Below are 20,252 nucleotides of genomic sequence, written 5' to 3'. Positions count from 1 at the left end.
TAGTGCGAGGGTTGCCATCTCTTCCTTCCATTGCTCTAGGTCTCATAAAAGCACATGGTTGGTACCAGAGCTGTTTTCAATATCTCTGCTAGTTGGGTTAGTATGACTGCTGAAACTTGTACCAGGCCTTGTGGTGCCATGGCTGCGCATGCCTGTTAGGGTGACCACCCGTCACGCGTAGCGCGTGCGCACACAGTATTTTGATGCCCAACCCTGCGTCCCGCAAATTGAGACTGTGTCAAAAGTTGGTCGCTCTCTATATCTTGGATAGGGTTGCCAACTTTCTCAACCTCAAATGCAGGACACTTTCTTCCAGGTGTGCGTGTGCATGCGCGCACGCGTGCCTAACATAAACCTACTAATTTCAAAGAAAGGACAAACCCTTTCTGTACTTGCTTGGATGGTTCACAGTAATAATGATTGGCCTTTAAAAAACGAATTTCTGTCTTTTCACAAAATAAGTGCTATAATCTGGGTCATGAAAGCTAGGGCCTATATGAATGCACCACTTTGGGGGGAAATAGCATTTTGAAGAAAGACAGACATTTATGTAGGTTATATATAAACATTTTACAACTTTTACAATTACAAAGGGTGTAGAACATTTTTCTTATTGTCCATCTGTCCTAACTGTCTTTCATACATTTTTTTGGTGTTGCTATCCTGACCTCTTTCTGTTGTTTCTTACTATTGTCTTGTCTGTGTGTGTCTCTGTTATCCAGTTGTCTGCGTCTTTGTTGTCTGTCTCTCCGTTTCTATCCCCACTCAACTGTCTCATGGACCTCCCCTTACCCTGCAGTAAATTACAGAAACAAATTATTAAATTAGTTTGAGAAATACTGCCCTTAATCTATGAAGTTATCTAGTGTAAGGCTATATGTGGGAATTGCATACATAGGAAATTGCAATTAATTAACAAGCAAACCAATCAAAATAAGACTCACCATCTAGGCTACTGCGGATATTTCTTGCTACTCCTGACTGAGCAGGACAAGTCACAGTTGACAGTAACTAGAAGTTCATTTTTGATCAGCTCTGTGCTGCATCTGTTTCTTTCTTTCTCCACCATTTATTAGCCATCAGTGAGAAGATCCTCTCAACAAAGGCATTTGAGCCTGGCACACTGAGCACAAATGAGACAATCTTGAACATGTTGGTCATTTTGTCTTTTCCCACATTTTGGAAAATTGCCACCCATTTCTCACTGGTGGATTTTGTGGTATCTTTTGTAGCTTTCTGGATTACCTCACGGCTAGCACAGAACTCTTCATGCAGCTAATCCATGTTGATTCTGTCTGTCAGTTTTATTGCAGCCACCATCTGCTCCAGGTCAGGAAAGGAGAGCTCATCATACAGGCCAATTGGTGTCAGTTTCACCATTACATTGTCTGATGAGAAGTCGAACCACTTGCTAATGTATGCAATGACTGAGTCATAAAACTTCACAAAGTCTTGTTGTATCTTGGACCTCTGTGCTGGCAACTGTTTCTCCATCAGCCTCTTGGTCTGGAATCCAAAAACACTGTCTTGTTTCCTCTGGAGCATCTTCATTTTGAATTGTTTTACTTCTTCATACACATCTTTGATGCAGAGATCTGTCAATTCTAGCTTCTTAACAAGTAGATCGAAAACACATCCCACATTGTGGAAAAAGCACAGATATATCTCAGCTGTGTCTGTGTTAACTTCCTCCTCAAACGTTTTCCTCAATGCCACTGGACAGTTCTCCCCAAGGGACCTGAAATATGAGGTAAGAGCAGGTCAAGTTTCTAGGAGACGATTGACAGCTGGATGAAGAGAGAGCCATCGTGTGCAAACATGACGCAGGATTTCATGCCACTCTATGTAGACAAATGCAAAAAATGAACGCAATTCCTCCCTTCGAGAGGCAGACACTGAGAAGAGGCTATATATTTTCAAGACAATGGTCTCTATGTCCACTGACAGCTGATCGCTGGCGTGCTTGCAGGCATTATGAGCGATGTGGGCCGGGCAATTCGCTTTCAGAATGCCATCGTTTGCGCTGCTGATTAATTGGTTAACAGAGTGATGTTTCCCATAGTTAACATTCGCATTATCGGCTGAATAGGCAGTGATGTTTCTAATATTCAGCTCATACTTTTCCAGGCAGGTCGTTAGAGCTTGGTGTATGCCATTTGCCGTTTCATCGCTGTCTTCATAAAAGTCAAGAAGCTTGGATTGCACACCATCGGACACAGAGAAATACCTCATGCATACTGGAAAAAAATTTCTATTTCCCTTATTCAAGGCTTCGCTGGCAATTGAAAAATATACGGGCTCACCTTCGGCTGGAGAAAGGCAAGTCACAATTTTCCCCACAGTACTTGGTCCTAAGACGTTCACTGAGATCATCTCAGCTTTGGTCCTCCCCAAGTGCATTTTCTTGGCAATTAATGAGTCTTGAAATACAGTCTCATTTAATTTCACAGCGCAGTCAGTGCTGTTATAGCTGAGGCCGTGTTTGATGGTATGATATACATAAGTTACCTCACTTGCTGCAATTTTATCTTTTTCGGCCATAGATGAGGCGAAGAATGTGTTGCTAGCTCCTTTGGCTAGCACAGCCTTTTTGGGCACGTCTGAGTTTTCGTGGCGAACTATATCGTTCTCGCCACCATGGCTTATGGCAAATTCTCTCTGGCATAATGTGCAAAATACATTCCTTTCGTCGTTGCTAACAGGTTTAACCCACAACCTTTTTTGTTCCCACTCTTTTTTATAGCTGCAGTCTCTTTTTTTTGGGAGGTTCACTGCTCAATTTGACAGCTCAGTGGCCAGCTACTCTACCCACCGCACACCGTAACCATAGCAACTTGCGTGAGTTTTGGCGCGTTTAAAGAAAAGGTCCGCTCTAGAATAATATTATTTGGTTTACTATGTTCCGCTCTAGAATAATGTTATTTGGTTTTCAGTATTATTTGGTTTAAATTAGTGCTGTCAGTTAAACGCGTTATTAACGGCGTTAACGCAAACCAATTTTAACAGCGTTAATTTTTTTATCGCGCGATTAACGCAATTTATTATTTATTAATTTTTATTAATTTTTTTCTTTTTCTTTGGCTCAAATACAAAGAAGCAGTAGCCTGACTGCTATGTTCAAGGCAGTATGTTTGTATGTTCATCGTTTAATTGCACTATAGGCTTTTTTTTTGTATCGTCCTGTTTTGATCAGTATATGCCAATGTTGTTATCAATAAAAAAACATTTGCACAAGGCAAGCCGATGCACTTTTCCATGTTGATTAGAGCATTAAAATGAGAAAAATTAATGGGACAAAGAAATGAAGGGATATTTATCATTAAAAAAAAATGTGATTAATCACGATTAATCGTGAGTTAACTATGGCATTAATGCGATTAATCGCGATTAAATATTTTAAGCGCTTGACAGCACTAGTTTAAATATTATTTGGTTTAGTAGCCTATATGGCCATTGACAACTTGACAAGGCCGACGAGGCTGTGATCGAAATGCGGGACAGGAGCTGTACCGTACGGGACAAATCAAAATCTTCCGAAATACGGGACGTCCCGCACAATCCGGGACGGTTGGCAACCCTAATCCTGGAGCCCCAGGCAGCCAAACGAACATTACTTGACAGTTCAGCACACTACTGTTGCCACACCCACCTCTCAGTTGAACTGCTGACTAGGTTGTTGTCAACTTTTTCGTTGTTGTCATGACAGCGCACGCACGTGCATACCAGACACACACTGGGAAGGAACTTTTAGACGCGCGCTTTCCAATTCGAAAAATGGCGGAAGAGACTGAGTCTGAGGCACTGCCAATTCCAATAAAAAAGGTGAGAAGGTGTGGGTACAAGAAAGACTGGGAAAATTTATATTTGTGGCTGAAAGATGTTGAGGGGGATACCGAGAGGGCTTTTTGTGACCTTTGCAAAACGTCCTTCTCAATCGGACATGGAGGGGAATACGATGTCAAACGACCAGAGGTGTCAAGTAACGAAGTACAAATACTTCCTTACCTTACTTAAGTAGAAATTTTGGGTATCTATACTTTACTGGAGTAATTATTTTTCAGCCTACTTTTTACTTCTACTTCTTACATTTTTACGCACTTATCTGTACTTTATACTCCTTACTTTTTAAGAATGACCTCATTACTCCTATTTAATTTCGGCTTGTTTTTATTCTGCCGGCGTTCAAAAAAACACGAACAAAAAAACCTATCCAGATAATTCGCGCCATCGGATAGAGTGAATTTGATTGGTTGGATGAGAATAGAAACATATAGCATTCTGACTCCCTATTGGTTAACACGCGATCCATGGCACCTGCGCATGACCAGAGCCCGTCTACATTCTCTGACATGACGTAAATCGCGCCACATTCCAGCTACAAAATAGCAGACGTAGATGAGCGAAATGTCCCAACCAAGTACTAGTGAGGAGGTTGGTAGCCAAGAAGACCAGGCAACCCTTCTACATCCCGGGCCGTACCTGGAAGAATTTTTTGAAATGGTTGGATGCAAAAACAACTCATTTCAAATGCGCTGCAAGCTCTGTGCACCCAAGTACCATGAGCTAATGGCTTTCAAAAACTCGCCATCTAATTTGAAAAAGCATATTGGTAACTTTTTGTTGCATGGTCTGTGCTTAACAGATGTAAATGCTGATGTAAATGCTGATGTAGATATATATTTTTTTTTTCAGGAAATGTTTAATCACTAGCAAAAGTTTGGTTAGCACCGTCAGCTGGGCACTGCTGATTTGTTATGGTGCGTCCCAGTTCGGCAAGTTCTTACTCGTTACATCTTACATTCCTGCAGCTAAGCTTGGATACATACATTTACATTCCCAATAAAGGCTTTTGATAACATGCCTTTGAAGTTTGACTGCACCATTCCAATACTTACAGGGAACTAGTCATCATATCTTCTGCTCCATGAAACACATGTTAAGGCTCAGTAGTACACATATATGGTTCTTTAATGTATTTGCATTGTATTAATATGCGTTCATTATCAATGGGCATAAATGTGTCTGAAACAGGTGCATCCCAATTTTTTCAACATTAACATTATAGTCATTAGATGGCCTTTGGAAAAATGTATTTTTGGGAGAAGTAGGGCAGTGTGCAATAGAGGTGTGCTGTGTGTGTGTCACTAATTCACGGATGGGATAAATGCAGAGACCAAATTCCTTGTATGTGTGAGCATACTTGGCAAAAAAGCTGATTGTAATTCTATAGGCCCCTGTGGCACGGCCTAAGCTTTAGTCCTTAATGGCATTTTTTTCCCCTTGCATTATACTTTAATACTTTAAGTAGTTTTGAAACAAGTACTTTTATACTTTTACTCGAGCTTGAGTTGATACTTCAACTTCTACAGTAGTATTTTGAAATGCTAGTATGAGAAATTAATGTGAATACTTTTGACACCTCTGCAAACGACACAGACTCACGGAGACTCACAAGAAACGTGTCCAACAGAAAGAGACATCCAATCTATGGATGCTGTTACGTATTTTAAGAATCTAAGCTACCCACACATAGACCCAATGAAGCAGGACCAAACATATAAGCCGTAAATACCATACATAGCCACAAGGGGAGCAAGACCTTACTGAAGGCTGTAATAAATACTTTAGCCACAGAAGGCAGCACCACAGACCAGGCGAGAAAGCCGAGGGTTACCTCACATCGGCTCCCCTCACTACTTCCGGACCGCGCTGTTCAGACCATAACAGCCTACAGATCGAGCATTGTCTTCAGAATCTTCCGGCAGCTATTAGACATACATCATGGGTTAATGTTTTTGATCAGCTAGGAGATACTCGCACATGCTTAGAATACATCTTCAATCTCTCTTTGCTTCAGAGTATCAGTTTACCATACCGAAAATACTTTATACTAAATAAAGTCTCTTTAAAGCTATTCCTTTGGATTCGATCACTTTCCTTGAAGAACTCAGCAATGCTTTCCTCCGACCTAAAAACGACTTTCTAGCTGACTAAGTGACTGCTGCAGAGGTGACGAGTGTGTATCACACTGTCCAACACGCTACATCATATCGAGCAGGAGGTTGTGGCACAAAGCTAGCCCCAACGATTTATCCAGACTCGGACATTGCCAAGAGGATGGCCTGTGGTCGGACGAAGGCAGAAGCCATTGTCACGGATGTACTTGCCCCTGCCTCCGTCGAAGATTGCTTGAAAGTCCTCAGAAGACCACTGAATGAGCAACGAGCACAACCAAAGGTAAAGTTAAAGTTATGTTCATGGATGTAACATTGTTGTGTGTTAGCTATTTGTGTAACATTAGCTAGCTATTGTTAGCTAATCATCTTCTTCTGCTGGTATGTTAAAAGTCAACATTTCACTATTCGTTATCTCCCAAACTAAACAAAACTATAATTTTTGAAAAAGTCTAAATATTTCTATAGATCATATTTATATAAAATCAATAATGATCAAAACAGTAAAGCAGTATCTTTTATTTTTTATAATAATCCGTTTTTAGAGAATCTCTTTTAAGTTCACCCCATCTGTGTGTGTGTCCCCACAGCCCACACGCCATTCTTCTCAGTGGCTTCAGACGCCTCCAATCATGGGACCACCAAGCTCTTCCCACTGTCAGTGCATTACTGGACGCCAGACTTGGGAGTACAGACGAAGGTCCTTGATTTTTATGATGACAGTGATGAAACATCTGCCGCGATCCACAACCAGATAGTCACCAAGCTGGAGGAAAACAGACTGGGTCTAGACATGATATCTGCGTATTCCGCTGACAATGCTAGTGTGAATTACGGGAGATACAACTCTGTCTTCCAGAAACTGAAAGAGAACAATTGCATTTTGAAGGCAAACTTTGTGGCCCACATCGTTCACAACAGTGCAAAACACGCAGGAGATCGGCTTAATATCAACATTGAAAATGTCGTTAACAAGACCTTTAGCCACTTCTCCTCATCTGCCAAACGCACTGAGGAACTTAAGTCAATTCACACCTTTGTGGAGATAGAGTACCAGTCCCTGCTTAGAAATGTGCCCACAAGATGGCTGAGCTTGTGTCCTGCAGTGAAGAGGCTTCACGACAGCTGGGCTCCTATCAAGACCTACTTTCTCTCATTGGGAGAGGACGGGTGCCCAAAGTCACTATGGCGGCTGTTCAAGGATGACCAGGATGGTGAAGGCAACCCCCTGGATCTACAGGTAATTCACTTTAATAGCACTCAACGTTTTTTTTTCATCTAAGTATTATTACATGAAACAGGGATTAGAGAAATTATGATAATGCAAACAGTGCCAGCACACAGGATCATTGACTCTCTTTACGTCTTTTAGGTTTACCTGTCCTTCCTCAGCAATGCGCTGAAGATTTTCCACGACACTGTGCTGGTGCTGGAGCGAGAAGATGGGACTGTCTGTGAGCGCTACGATATGATGTTCACCCTAAAAACCAAGCTGCAGCTACGACAGAGTGATGGTTTCTTTGGGGCCCAGACGGATGTACTCCTCCAGCAGTTTCCAGACTTACAGGCAGCTGTGCTCAAAGAGGACATGTGCAACTTCTACCAGTCCTCTCTCACCTACCTGGAGCAGCGCTATGACTTCTCAGACTCCAACTACCATAAGAAATTGGCTAGCCTGGCACTAAAGAAGAGCCCATTCAACTTCTCCCATCTCTGTGAAGCTGTAGCGGTCCTGCAGCTAAACAAGAAGTTGGACATGGATGCGCTATATGATGAGTATTGTGTCGTTCTGCCACACCAACAGGCCATCGTGCAGTCTGGAGCTCCAGCCGTGGAGAAGTGGGCCACCTTACTCAAGCACACACACACACACACACCAAACATGACAGCATTAGCTTCTTTCCTCTTGAGTGTACCAATCACCAATGCTTCAGTGGAGAGGGTCTTTTCACTGATGACAGGATGCTGGACGGACACAAGGAACAGATGTTCGGTAAACCTCATCAAGTCAGAAATCCAGGTGAAGAGCAACTTCACATTCAGTTGCAAGGACTTCTACACTTATGTAGTGAAAGAGAAGGTTCTCCTCAATGCTGCACGCTCCAACAAGAAATACAAGTTCAAGAAAGTAGAAACCTAGTTATGTAAGACCCCATTTGTCTAAGATGAAGATTGATGTGCAAATGTGTCACTTTACGGAAACAGTAGCCTTTTAGGTCAAAATATGTCATTGTTTTTCATAGGATTGTATCTTGGCACCATTTTGTATTGTTGTAACCTTGTGATGGTGATGGGTTTGCACTCCTCTGTCTATACTGGAAAACCATTTGGAAGCTTATAAAATGAATGTTGCTTTAATTCTGTCTATCTTTCTTCCTTATTTGATTCAGATGCTGGTGAAGAGGTTTGAGTCCCAAAGGTGTCCCCAAAGTCCTAAAGATGTCCCCAGAACACTGAACATTTTTTTTTCCTGCGCCTGCCTTTACTAACATGCAAGTTCACCATCCTTCCTCCCCGTTCTCGTTCCGTGAACCTCTGGAGTCGTGAGTTAAGACTTTTTTTTTTTTTTTTTTTTTTAACTGTTCCTGTGGTGTTGAGCAACTACGATGTTAATCCTATAATTTCACATTAGAATTTATTTAAAGTGAATAAATTGTAATGAAAAATAAATACAATTAAATAGCTAAAGTAAATCGTGAGTGGAAGTGCATCTGTGTGTCAATTCATTGAATGTTCAAAGTATTCTGAATCTTTATTTAGAAAAAAATACACATTGGTTGGCCTATTCATGAGCATACATCAGTAATTACACATGTTTAGGGGAATAGGGCATTTTTTATATATCATGTAAGGTGGTATGTGCTAGAAATGGGTAAACCACTATCAGTGAGTCTGCCCGTGAGGTGGGGGCACCGCCGCACCAGGCAGTGTCCCCCATTGTCCCCCCGAAACATACCCCTTGTCCCCCCTTGGGCTTATTAGCAGGTGGTCACCCTAATGCCTATGTGGACTTGCAGACCATCAACTACATGACCATCATCATCACTGTCCTCAGCAGTTGCAAGCATGCTTGACGTTGACGTTGATGAGGTAATGACGTGGGAAAGTTCATTTTCTTCTTCCGAGTCAGTCTTAAACAAAGAAAGGAAAAATTCAAATATCAATAGCAGCATATCGAATATCAAAAGCAAAGATTTGAAATTAAGCAAGCAATAAACTGTATACTTCATTTTCAAAGGATATTTATATATTTTGCGTAATTTATTAAGTGGTAAACAACAACAAGCTAACTTACTAAAAAGTTCCTTTATGGTCTCACATGCAGGGCTTTGGTTACATAAACCTTATGGATTAACATCCCATTCAGCTCATGTCCCTCCTGGATCTTAGGGGACACCAGTTTATTGCCACAAGCCATTAGTAACTGGATGCTACAAAGAAGATGGGGATATTATAACAAAAATGCTTTTAGATTAGATTAACAATATGTTGTACGCTGGTGTTACTTGATTGTTTTTAAATGGTCTATAAATAAAGATTATTATGTTAAACATACAAATTAAGAAGAAAAAAATAGGCCTTTACCTGACATCCTCCGGAATGTGCTCACCGAAGCCATCCCTGATGAGTTCTATAACAATCTGGTGGACCCAGGCCTTCTGGAATTCAAAGGCACTGAGGGTGTGGCCATGTTTGTGTAGCCGTAATCTTGCACCTTGTTTGTACACTATTCCCCATGATGGATTTGCGAGTAGTATTATGTCCTTGTTGAAATGGTTATGCTGCTGTGCCCTAGCTCTGAAATAAGAACGTAACTAGGCTACATGAAAACAGCCTTAAAATTACATTTATTCTTTGTTTTATCACAAATTCAGTAGTCCCCAAAACACAATTAAAATAAAGACGTCGACTCCCGTTGTGTACTGACAGGGACGCTGTAAGTAGGGGTAATGCAGCCTCTGATGAGAGGCTGCAAGTGCCCTTTACTTCGCAGAACATTAAATATTCTTTCAATTTTAAATAGGCTAATTTAAATTGTAAATATTTTATTCAAGTAGCAGAAGAAAAATGTGCTGTCTTTGTAAATGATGAAAAGGGATACAAACAAACACAACATGTTGCAAATATCTTCAGTCACAGCTTGTGGCAGTGCGCTCCCTCATGCACTTTTAATTAATGATCGGGCTATAATAAGACCACGTTGACTATGTAATCGCGGACAAAAGGGGACATTTCATAGTGGATTGTGAAAACCGGGACATTTTAGCGTCCAAACAGGCTTTTGCTGGGACTCGGGACATGCAACTCAAAATCGGGACGTCTGGGAACCCAAGTTAAACTCGGAAACAAATGAAAGATAATTTCAAAATCTTCCGAATTACCTTTTTCTCTGTGTGCCTGATGTCCATCCGCCGAAGCACTGCTGCGCTTGATAACGTGGTGCACATTCTCTCATGGCTTGAGCTGCACCTGCCAGTGGCAAGCTGCTACGCTGGCGAGATGAGAACATCGATGCTAGCTGACTGTCCGTGTCCACACATGGCATTAAAACATTCGGTTGCTGCCCGATTGTTGTGGCATTCGACAGGGTTCTGATGGTCTCCGCTGAGGCCAATATATTGTTGAGTAATGCAGCTGCTTCTGATAGGCTACCTGTAGGCTGTTGTTGAGCAGACATCAGTTTAGCGCCTGTGTCTATAGCATGTCTGTCGATTATTTGTCTGAATTGCACGCTTTTTTTTTCAACCACCTTCCGTTTCAACTGAAACGCCCTCCGTTTTCACTGAAACGCCTTCCGTTTTCACTGAAATCCTCACACACATACAAGTGAAAAGCATTGACATACACAACTGAAACACTCACACAAACAACTGAAAAATGATACGCTAACATACACAACTGAAAAGCTTTCACAAAAACTAGTGAAACCTTTTACATGGACTACTGAAATGCTTTCACACATACTAGTAAAATATTCTCATACACAGCTGAAAAATTTCCTCTCACACACATATGAAACCAAAGCTTGCATAAAAACTAGTGAAACCTTTTACATAGACTAGCGGAATGCTTTCACACGTATTAGTAAAATGTGCTCACATACACAGCTGAAAAATTCTCTCTCACATACATACGGAAGTAAATCTGTGCCATTGGATTTTGAAAATAAAAAGCCATTGAATTCTAAGCACTGAATATTTATGCATTGAAATAACGTATCTGGATTTTTTTCCTCTAAATTTAGATCTTTCCATTTTCAATATCAATTCTCAGCTTTATTTTTCAATGTTAAAGGGGACCTATTATGCTTTTTCGACTTTTATGACCTATAAACGTTGTTATAATGATTGATAGTCATGTTTAACCATACACAAAAAACGATGTTGATTTTCGGGAAACTCTTCCTCTCATCTGGGCGCTTTCAGCATTCTCTGTCAACGCTCGGTTTCGCCCTTCTCCGCCCCCTCGCCCCCCTCCTGCCAACCCAACTCCGTTGTGATTGGTTACCTTCCTTGAAGCGCGCGCGCGGGCAGTTTGACCAGGCATATGGGGGCGTAGCAGGAGTGCATCTACGTAGATGATTTCCCGGAAATGTGAACAAGTGAATCGCAAACGTTGTCCCGAGTGTTTAGCGCTCTGCACAGCCACCCCAGACTGTCAGCATGGAATACGTCGAAATGCATGTACGTCATTATTTGACACTTTAGCATGGTTAAACATGACTATCAATCATTATAACAACGTTTATAGGTCATAAAAGTCGAAAAAGCATAATAGGTCCCCTTTAAAGAATTCACAATCAAATATTAAACTTAAAAAATTCTACTTAAATGTTTTCAACGTCCCCAAATTCCACATGCCAAAGTCAGCTGCGAAATTCAATGTATGAAATTCAGCGTTAACATCGGGGGACCTGTCAAGCAAGGAGAGCGGGAATAAGAGCATCACTCGCTCTTAGTTCTATGTCATATAGGCTTCGCCTTTTAAGGCTATCGCTATTGGGTTTTCCCTAGGCACGAGCCGTAGCACTGAAAAATGTATAATCCCCGCCCACCAACAGCGTGGGCCTCAATCACGTCCGCAGTCCCCCCCACGGCGGACGTTCTGCTCCCATTTTCTTCAGGACGATCCTGTAGCATAATTAGATGGATATCATTGCTGAAGGTATCACCGACTTTACTGTCCCGCTCGACGATGCCCTCTCTCTCCTTGTGTGCTCGGGGTCAGACGACTCCGACCGCGACGAGGAGGGGGTGTCTCCCCCGGCTTCCCCTCTCTGAATTGAGAGGTCGGAGCCCGGGGCGGCAGCATTGCCCGTCTCTGCCGCCACCTCACTTCCAGTGGTTGGAGCTTTGGTGGCAGAGCTACCGGGCATTATCGCCAGGGCAGCCGCAAACCTTGGCCTTGCGGTGCCCATGCCTCAGTCCCCCCAACGCCCAGACCAGCAGCATGGCATCTGGGGGCTCGAGGCCACGACACGCCCCACCCGTCCCGACCCGTGGGGCTGTGGTGGAGCCCGGAAAGCTCTGGGCCCCAGTGAAAACATTTATCCAGGTCACGAAGACGGAGGGTCTGACAGACCAGGGTTACAGGGCGGTTCCGCCGCTCGATCCCGCTCTGTGTGCTGTCTTTGGAGTGAAGCCGGGGCTCAGCGACCGCTGCCCCACTCCCAAAGACCAGCTGACGGCCAAGCTTAAAGACAGAGCGCATCAGTGTATGATGCAGCAAGAGGCTGCTATGAATAACATCGCCCTATTGGCACATGACATCTCCACCATGGCGGCTGACCCTCATTGTCTGGCCGAACGGGCAGTCGACGTGGCGAAAACCACCTGTGTCATCCTCTGCCTCTGCTCCACCGCGATGGAGCCCCGCCCGCCTCCATCGCAGGCTGCGGCCAGCGGCCAGCGAGGGCCCCGGGCAACGGGCTCATTGGGCAATGTCCCGCCCCACAAGCGCCGGCGAAGGCAATTACGGGGCGAGGGAGAAGCGTGTGACAGCGAGAAACACCTCTTTACTAAAGACGGCTGTTTTCTCCCCACACCCCAGTTAACACCGGAGCCTATCGGCTCGGCCATAACTGTTTCACACGCATCTCCCACTACATATAGGCAGGCCGTCAATAAACCTTGTATTATTGATCGAGCCAGCCCTACATTATTTAAAAAAAAAAAAACTTGCCCGGCTTACCAGCCCCGCCCACCTACATCGCAGGCTGCGGCGAGCGGCCAGCTAAGGCCCCGGGCAGCGGGCTCATTGGGCAATGTCCCGCCCCACAAGCGCCGGCGAAGCGTGTGACAGCGAGAAACGCCTCTTTACTAAAGATGGCTGTTTTCTCCCCACACATCAGTTAACGCCGGAGCCTATCGGCTCGGCCATAACTGTTTCACATGCTGTCATGGTCTGTCGTGTATTGGTGTGTTTCCCTCCTGTGTTGATTACTGTTCCCTCCCCTAATGTGTCTCAGCTGTTCCTCGTTGTGTTTGTTACTTAAGCCCTTGTCTTTCCTTTGTTCCTTGTGCTATCATTGTGGTTGTTCGTCCTGCGTGTTCCCTGTTCCCTGTTGTCACCTGAGTTCCCTGGTTCCTTGCCTTAGCCTTTAGGCATAAATAAAGTGCTGTTCTCGCTAAACCGTCTGCATCTGGGTCCTACCTGCCTGCCTGCACCCTCAACCCCTAACACATGCATCTCCCGCTACATATAGGCAGGCTGTCGATAAGCCTTGTATTATTGATCGAGCCAGCCCTACATTACTTTTAAAAAGACAAACTCGCCCGGCTTACCAGCCCTGCCCGCCTCCATCGCAGGCTGCGGCGAGCGGCCAGCAAAGGCCTCGGGCAGCGGGCTCTTGGGGCGATGTCCCGCACCACAAGCGCCGGCTATTACGGGGCGAGGGAGAAGCATGTGACAGCAAGAAACACCACTTTACTAAAGTCGGCTGTTTTCTCCCCACACCTCAGTTAATGCCGGAGCCTATCGGCTCGGCCGTAACTGTTTCACACGCATCTCCCACCACATCCAGGCAGGCCGTCAATAAACCTTGTATTATTGATCGAGCCAGCCCTACATTATTTTCCCCTCCCACATCATGCCTGGCATGACATGTGGCGATACGGCCGCTAAAGCAAGCTCTCCGTCTACGAATGACGCACAGCTCGCTCAGTGTCAGCAGTCTGCTGCCCAGTCACAGTGTTATTCCTCCTCGCGTCCTAACGCTCACGAGAGAGGAAGCTACACTCCTGTCACAAGCTGAGCATGCAGGGCATGCCTCTGCTAATGACGCACACACCCAGCCCTTTCGGGCAGAGCTCCCCATGGGCTGCGAGGAGGACTCCTCCCCTCGCAGCGGCGGCAAGGGCTCAAGCGTGGCTCGTTTCCATGACAGCCGCATCAAAACAAGAGGCTGCACAGCCGCTTTCAGAGCATTACTCAGAATGGCTGACGCGTGCACCCTGGCCAAATGGATGGACAGGCTAATTGTCGTGCTCTTGTTGAAAGTAGTTTGAAACGTATTTCGGTATGGTACCTATGAAGCAAAAGGGAGGGAATTGTATCTAACACTTGTAGTTATGTTGTTACCATGGCGCCCCCCGAGGCAGACGTGTTTGTTCGCTCCGCCGTTGAATGCCGAGTTTTTCTTCTTTTTTGTGTGTATTTTGCTTTTTCGACTTTTACTTTCCCTGCATGCCATGCACTGCTAACATACAGCAGACAGGCATTGCTGGAAATCGACAGCACACACAGCCTTTCGGATTTTAGTGGCTCCATACCACAGGAGCTACAAAACATTATCCGTTACCGCGGCAACCACCATCACAACCACCATCAATCCCGGGAAGACCCCGAATCACCAGGCTCAAGCGAGCTAGCTGACCCCAGGATAGCGCGTCGGAGACGCCGACACAAGCGGGGCAAGAGGGGGGGGCTTCATGCTAGACTAAAAGCCTGCGCTAGCCGACCACCGCTACCCAGCCTCCTGCTAGCTAACGTGCGGTCTCTGGAAAACAAGCTGGACGAGCTAAGGGCCAGGATTACAACTCATCGGGAAGTAAGAGAGTGTTGCGCTCTAGTCTTCACCGAGACCTGGCTCTCAGACAAAGTCTCAGACTGCGCCTTTCAGCTACAGACTCACTCCGTACACCGAGCAGACCGGACTGCAGCCTCCGGTAGAGTCAAAGGGGGAGGAGTGTGTGTTTATCAACAACTCGTGGTGTGGAGATGTACGGACTGTGCATAAACATTGTTCGCCAGATGTGGAGTTTTTACTGTTGAGATGCCATCCCTACTATCTACCAAGGGAATTTACTGCTGTGTTTTTGGCTGCTATTTACATCCCCCCACGCGCCAACTCCACGGCAGCGCTCAGTGAACTCTATGACGTCATCAGCGCGCACGAGACAGCTCATCCTGATGCTGCATTCATCGCCGCTGGCGACTTTAACCACTGCAACTTAAAGACTGTATTCCCCAAATTTTTCCAACATGTGGATATTCCCACCCGTGATAAGAACACACTGGATCATGTTTACAGCAGCGTACGTGGTGCCTACAGGGCCGCACCCCGCCCCCACTTCGGGCACTTCTCTTTGTTCCTGTATCCTGCATACAGCCAAAGGCTGAAACAGACAAACTCTGGACACCAGACACTGAGAGCATCCTGCAGGACTGTTTTGCTCAGACAGACTGGGATGTGTTTAAAGCTGCAGCCACACTGGAGGACTCTTCTGTCAGCATACAGGACTATGCTGAGTATGTGACTGGGTATATTAGCACTTGTGTTGACAACATCGTGCCCACCATACAAGTCAAGAGGTTTCCCAACCAGAAGCCCTGGATTAACAGTCAGGTACGCCACATGCTGCATGCTCGCTCTATTGCATTTAAATCAGGCAATGAGACGGAGTACAAAGCTGCGAAGTATGCTCTGGAAAAAGCCATCAGAGCAGCCAAAAGACAGTACAGAGTGAAGCTGGATGGCTTCTATTCCACTGCTGACTCCGGGCGGATGTGGCAAGGCCTGCAGCACATCACTGACTACAGGACCACCACCAGCACCATCAGCTCCACAGACAGCTTGCCGGATGAGCTCAACACCTTCTACACCCGCTTCGAGACCTCCAGCCCCACCACAGAGAGGAGGCCCTCACACACCAGGAGCACCCTCCCCCTCTCCCCCCCACCAACCGTCTCATCAGGACAGGTACACAGAGTCCTGAGGAACATCAACCCTCGCAAGGCAGCCGGACCAGATAACATCCCTGGGCGAGCTCTCAGAGCATGCGCCAACGAGCTGGCTGATGTTCTCACATCCATCTTCAACCTTTCCATCAGCCTTTGCACAGTTCCCTCCTGTTTCAAGACCACAACCATCATCCCTGTTCCAAAGAAGAGCCCACCAAGCTGCCTGAATGACTACAGACCAATAGCACTCACTCCAATCATTATGAAGTGCTTTGAGAGAGTGGTGCTGACCCACATTCAGAGCAGAATACCAGACACCCTGGACCCCCTGCAATATGCCCCCCCCCCCCCTGCTCTGATGCTGTCGCTGCTGTTCTCCACTATTCCCTCTCCCATCTGGAAAATAAAGACTCCTACATCAGGACGCTCTTTGTGGATTACAGCTCCGCCTTCAATACAGTCATCCCCCACAAACTGTCTACATTAGGTCTGCACCCCACCATCTGTGACTGGCTCCAGGACTTTCTGACTGGCAGGCCCCAATCTGTCAGGATTGGAAATAGGACTTCAGCCAGCATCATCACAAACATTGGCACGCCACAGGGCTGCGTGCTCATCCCAATCCTCTACACCCTGTTCACTCATAGACAACACCATCCTGAAGTTTGCGAACGACACCGCAGTGATAGGACGCATCACGGGCGGGGACGAAGCGGCCTACAGGAGGGAGGTGGCCAGTCTGGTGTCATGGTGTGAGGACAATAACCTCACCCTCAACAAGGACAATACCAAAGAGATGATAGTGGACTTGAGGAAGAAAAGGAGTCCTCATCGGCCACTGTTCATCGGGGAGCTTGAAGTAGAGAGGGTGAGCAGCTTCAAGTACCTCGGCGTCCACATCAGCGACGACCTCACTTGGACACTCAACACCACACAGCTGGTTAAGAAATCCCAACAGCGGCTGTACTTCCTGAGGAGGCTGAGGAAGTTTGGCATGTCGCCTGAGATCCTCAGAAACTTCTACAGCTGCATTGTTGAGAGCATCTTGACCGGCTGTATCACCGTCTGGTACGGCAGCACTTCCGCTTTGGACCGCAGACGACTGCAGAGAGTGGTAAAGACTGCAGAGAGGATCATCAGAACCCCACTGCCCTCTCTGCAGAGCATCTACCACTGCAGAGTCCACAGGAGAGCTGCCACCATACTCAAGGACCCCACCCACCCCCAGCATGGACTGTTTACACTTCTACCCTCAGGACGGAGGTATAGAAGTATGAAGTCCAAAACTTCAAGACTAAAGAACTCTTTCTTCCCCACTGCCCTCAGACTCCTTAACAACAGATAGGAGTCTGTTGTTAAGGAGTATTCTACCTCAGGACTGCCGCAGCTGTTTACATATTGCTCATGCACTTTGGCTTTCTTGGATTTGCACCATTCCGTTTTATTTATTTATTTTAACTTAAATGTATTATTTGTTCTATCTATCTTGTAAAAAAATCTTGGCATTCAGTCTGTGGAAACAAAGGAAGAATTTCATTGCACAACTGAGAACGTCTCATTTATGCATATGACAATAAACACTTTGAATTGAATTGAATTGAATAGAGAGAAATACCGAGAGCTATTTCGAGCCCCGGGGCTTATGCCCGAGGCTCTCTGCCGAATGAACCAAGTAGGCGTGGCCTATGTGAATTGTGCGTGGCCTATGTGACGTCTTAGCTGTGGCTTCCGCGTCTGTCTAAAAGATGCTGCCTTCTGTGGCTGGGGTAGATATTACAGCTTGTATGTTTGATCCTGCTCCCTTGTGGCTGTGTGGGGGTAATGCAGCTTGTGTGTTAGATTCTGCTTCCTAGTGGCTATGTGGGGGCAGCTTATGTGCTTAAAATACGTAACATGATCAGCAAGGGTCACACCCTGCAGTTCACCTCCGTCCCGCCACGATTCAACGGGATTGTGAAAACAACGCCGTCATCCAGGGATCAACGGCTGTCACTTTTGTCGGAGCTCCAGCAGCTTCTAGCAAAAAAAGTGATTTCCACATTCCCGAAGGGAGAGGAAATGCAGGGATTCTATTCCCGTTATTTCCTGGTACCCAAGAAAACAGGAGGGCTGAGACCAATTCTCGATCTAGCCCTATTCAACAAATACATCGTGGGGAGGCCGTTTCACATGTTAACAATCAGACAAGTGTTAGTGTGTGCAACCAGGCGACTGGTTCACCTCAATAGATTTGAAGGACGCATACTTCCACGTCACAGGGATCCCCAAACACAGGAAATTCCTGTGTTTCTCATTCCAAGGGTCACACTACCAGTACAACCGTCTCCCGTTCGGCTATTCTCTAGCCCCACAAACGTTTTCCAAGTGCGTGGAGACGGCTCTCCAGCCGCTGCACGCAACAGGAATGAGAGTACTGTTCTACTTGGAAGATCTGCTTTTGCTGGATCGCTCCAAAGAGGAAGCAGCTATTCAGACAAAAAAGCTGTTAATTCACCTGTCGAATTTAGGCTTCGCCATGAATTGGAAGGAAAGCTCCCCCCTCCCCTCACAGAGTGTGATGTATTTGGGGATAGAGCTGGATTCAGTTGTAATGAGAGCACGGCTCTCACAGCAGAGGATGGAGACGCTGTGGTCTCTCCTCCGCCGCTGTTCCCCGGGCAGCGTCGTGTCAGCCCTCTCTGTCATGAGGCTGCTGGGCATGATGTCAGCCGCTCACACGGTGGTGCCGCTGGGGCTTCTTCACATGAGGCGGCTGCAGAGATGGATTTCTCGCCTGCGCATTGACCCGGTGCGTCAACTGCGGCACAAAGTGACCATTCCCCTATCAGTGGGCCCCGATTTGACCCACTGGGGCGATCCCCGAACTCTCACGAGAGGAGTGCTGCTGGGCAGAGAAACGTCACACATCTCAGTGTTCACGGATGCTTCTCTGTCGGGCTCGGGAGGAACATGCGAGTTTCCGGTTGTGAGTGGCGTTTGGCCGCCCCCGTGACCATGCATATGAACGCATTGGAGCTCCTCACTGTGTTGAAAGTGATCCAACACTTCGCCCCAATGTTAACGAATCAACACGTAATGATTCGCACGGACAACAAGGCGACAGCGGCATACATAAATCGCAAAGGGGGCGTGCGCTCGGCACAGCTGTTGAGCATAGCGAGACGGCTGTTATGCTGGGCACACACACACTTGCTCTCCATCAGAGCAGTGTACGTCCCCGGTGTCCTGAACAGAGGGGCAGACATAATATCGAGGGGGGGTCCCCAACTAGGAGACTGGACTCTGCACCACGAACTGATCAATCAGATATGGAGCGAGTTTGAGCTGCTGAGCGTTGCGCCCGCCGGGCGTCTCCTAAGCCTCGTACCTCTGTCCTTTCCCAGAACGTCGGGGTCACCAAATTGTCGCGTTTTTGAAGAAAGCAGTCCAATCCGGATCGCTTTTAACTCACTTTATAAGTATTTCGGTATGGTAACTATGAAGCAAAAGGGAGTGAATTGTATCCAACACGCGTGGCAACATGGTCTCACAGGAATCTGTGAAATGACTACGGTCGGACGCTTAACTCGAAATCCGTGGCCACATCACGGAAACACGCCGATATCCGTATGTGAGCCACGGAATAACAGTGTCATTTACTTGCATTGGAGCAAATTCCGTGGCCACATCACGGACAATTGAAGTGATTCCGTCAGACCACCACAGATTTTGAGTTAAGCCCCCGCTGTGGTCAAATGTGGCACACACACAGATTGAAACGGGAGCACACACACAGATTGAAACGGGAATCTGTGTGTGTGCCACGGAATATCATTGTCATTTACTTGCATTGGAGCAACTTCCGTTGACACAACAAGGACAATTTAAGCGTTTCAGTGAGACCACCCCGGGTTTTGAGTTAAGCCCCCGTGGTCGACTCGCTCGTTGAAACGGCGATCCGTGTGTGAGCCACGGAACATCAGTGTCATTAACTTGCATTGGAGTGAATTCCGTGGCCACATCACGGAAATCGGCGCGTTTCCGTGATGTGTCCACGGATTTCGAGTTATTCGTCCGTAGTCATTTCACGGATTCCTGTGAGACCAGGTTGCGCGTGGAGAGAAATACTGAAGAACT

The 20,252-nt window shown here is 46.2% G+C and overlaps 2 protein-coding genes and 1 long non-coding RNA gene across 9 annotated transcripts in view; 2 read left to right on the top strand and 1 right to left on the bottom strand.

Annotated features, from left to right (window-relative positions):
- smtnl (smoothelin, like) overlaps positions 1-20,252 on the top strand; it is a 43,059-nt gene that overhangs the window by 13,043 nt on the left and 9,764 nt on the right. The gene's annotated exons all lie outside the window — the stretch shown is intronic.
- LOC132475062 (uncharacterized) lies at positions 5,960-8,291 on the top strand. Its single transcript, XM_060076046.1, has 2 exons — positions 5,960-7,194; positions 7,327-8,291. Exons 1-2 carry the CDS (start codon positions 6,748-6,750, stop codon positions 8,092-8,094), a joined length of 1,215 nt encoding a protein of 404 aa, XP_059932029.1. The 5' UTR covers positions 5,960-6,747; the 3' UTR covers positions 8,095-8,291.
- LOC132475074 (uncharacterized) lies at positions 8,545-9,945 on the bottom strand. The gene is made up of 3 exons (XR_009529797.1): positions 9,540-9,945; positions 9,250-9,385; positions 8,545-9,085 (listed from the first exon to the last, which is right to left on the bottom strand). It is a non-coding gene; the product is annotated as an uncharacterized LOC132475074 (long non-coding RNA).

This window comes from Gadus macrocephalus, chromosome 16 (genome assembly GCF_031168955.1).
Source record: "Gadus macrocephalus chromosome 16, ASM3116895v1".
In the NCBI taxonomy this organism is placed as follows: Eukaryota; Metazoa; Chordata; class Actinopteri; order Gadiformes; family Gadidae; genus Gadus; species Gadus macrocephalus.
Note: the sequence above shows the minus strand (reverse complement) of the source record. Positions and strands in the feature narration are given on the sequence as shown.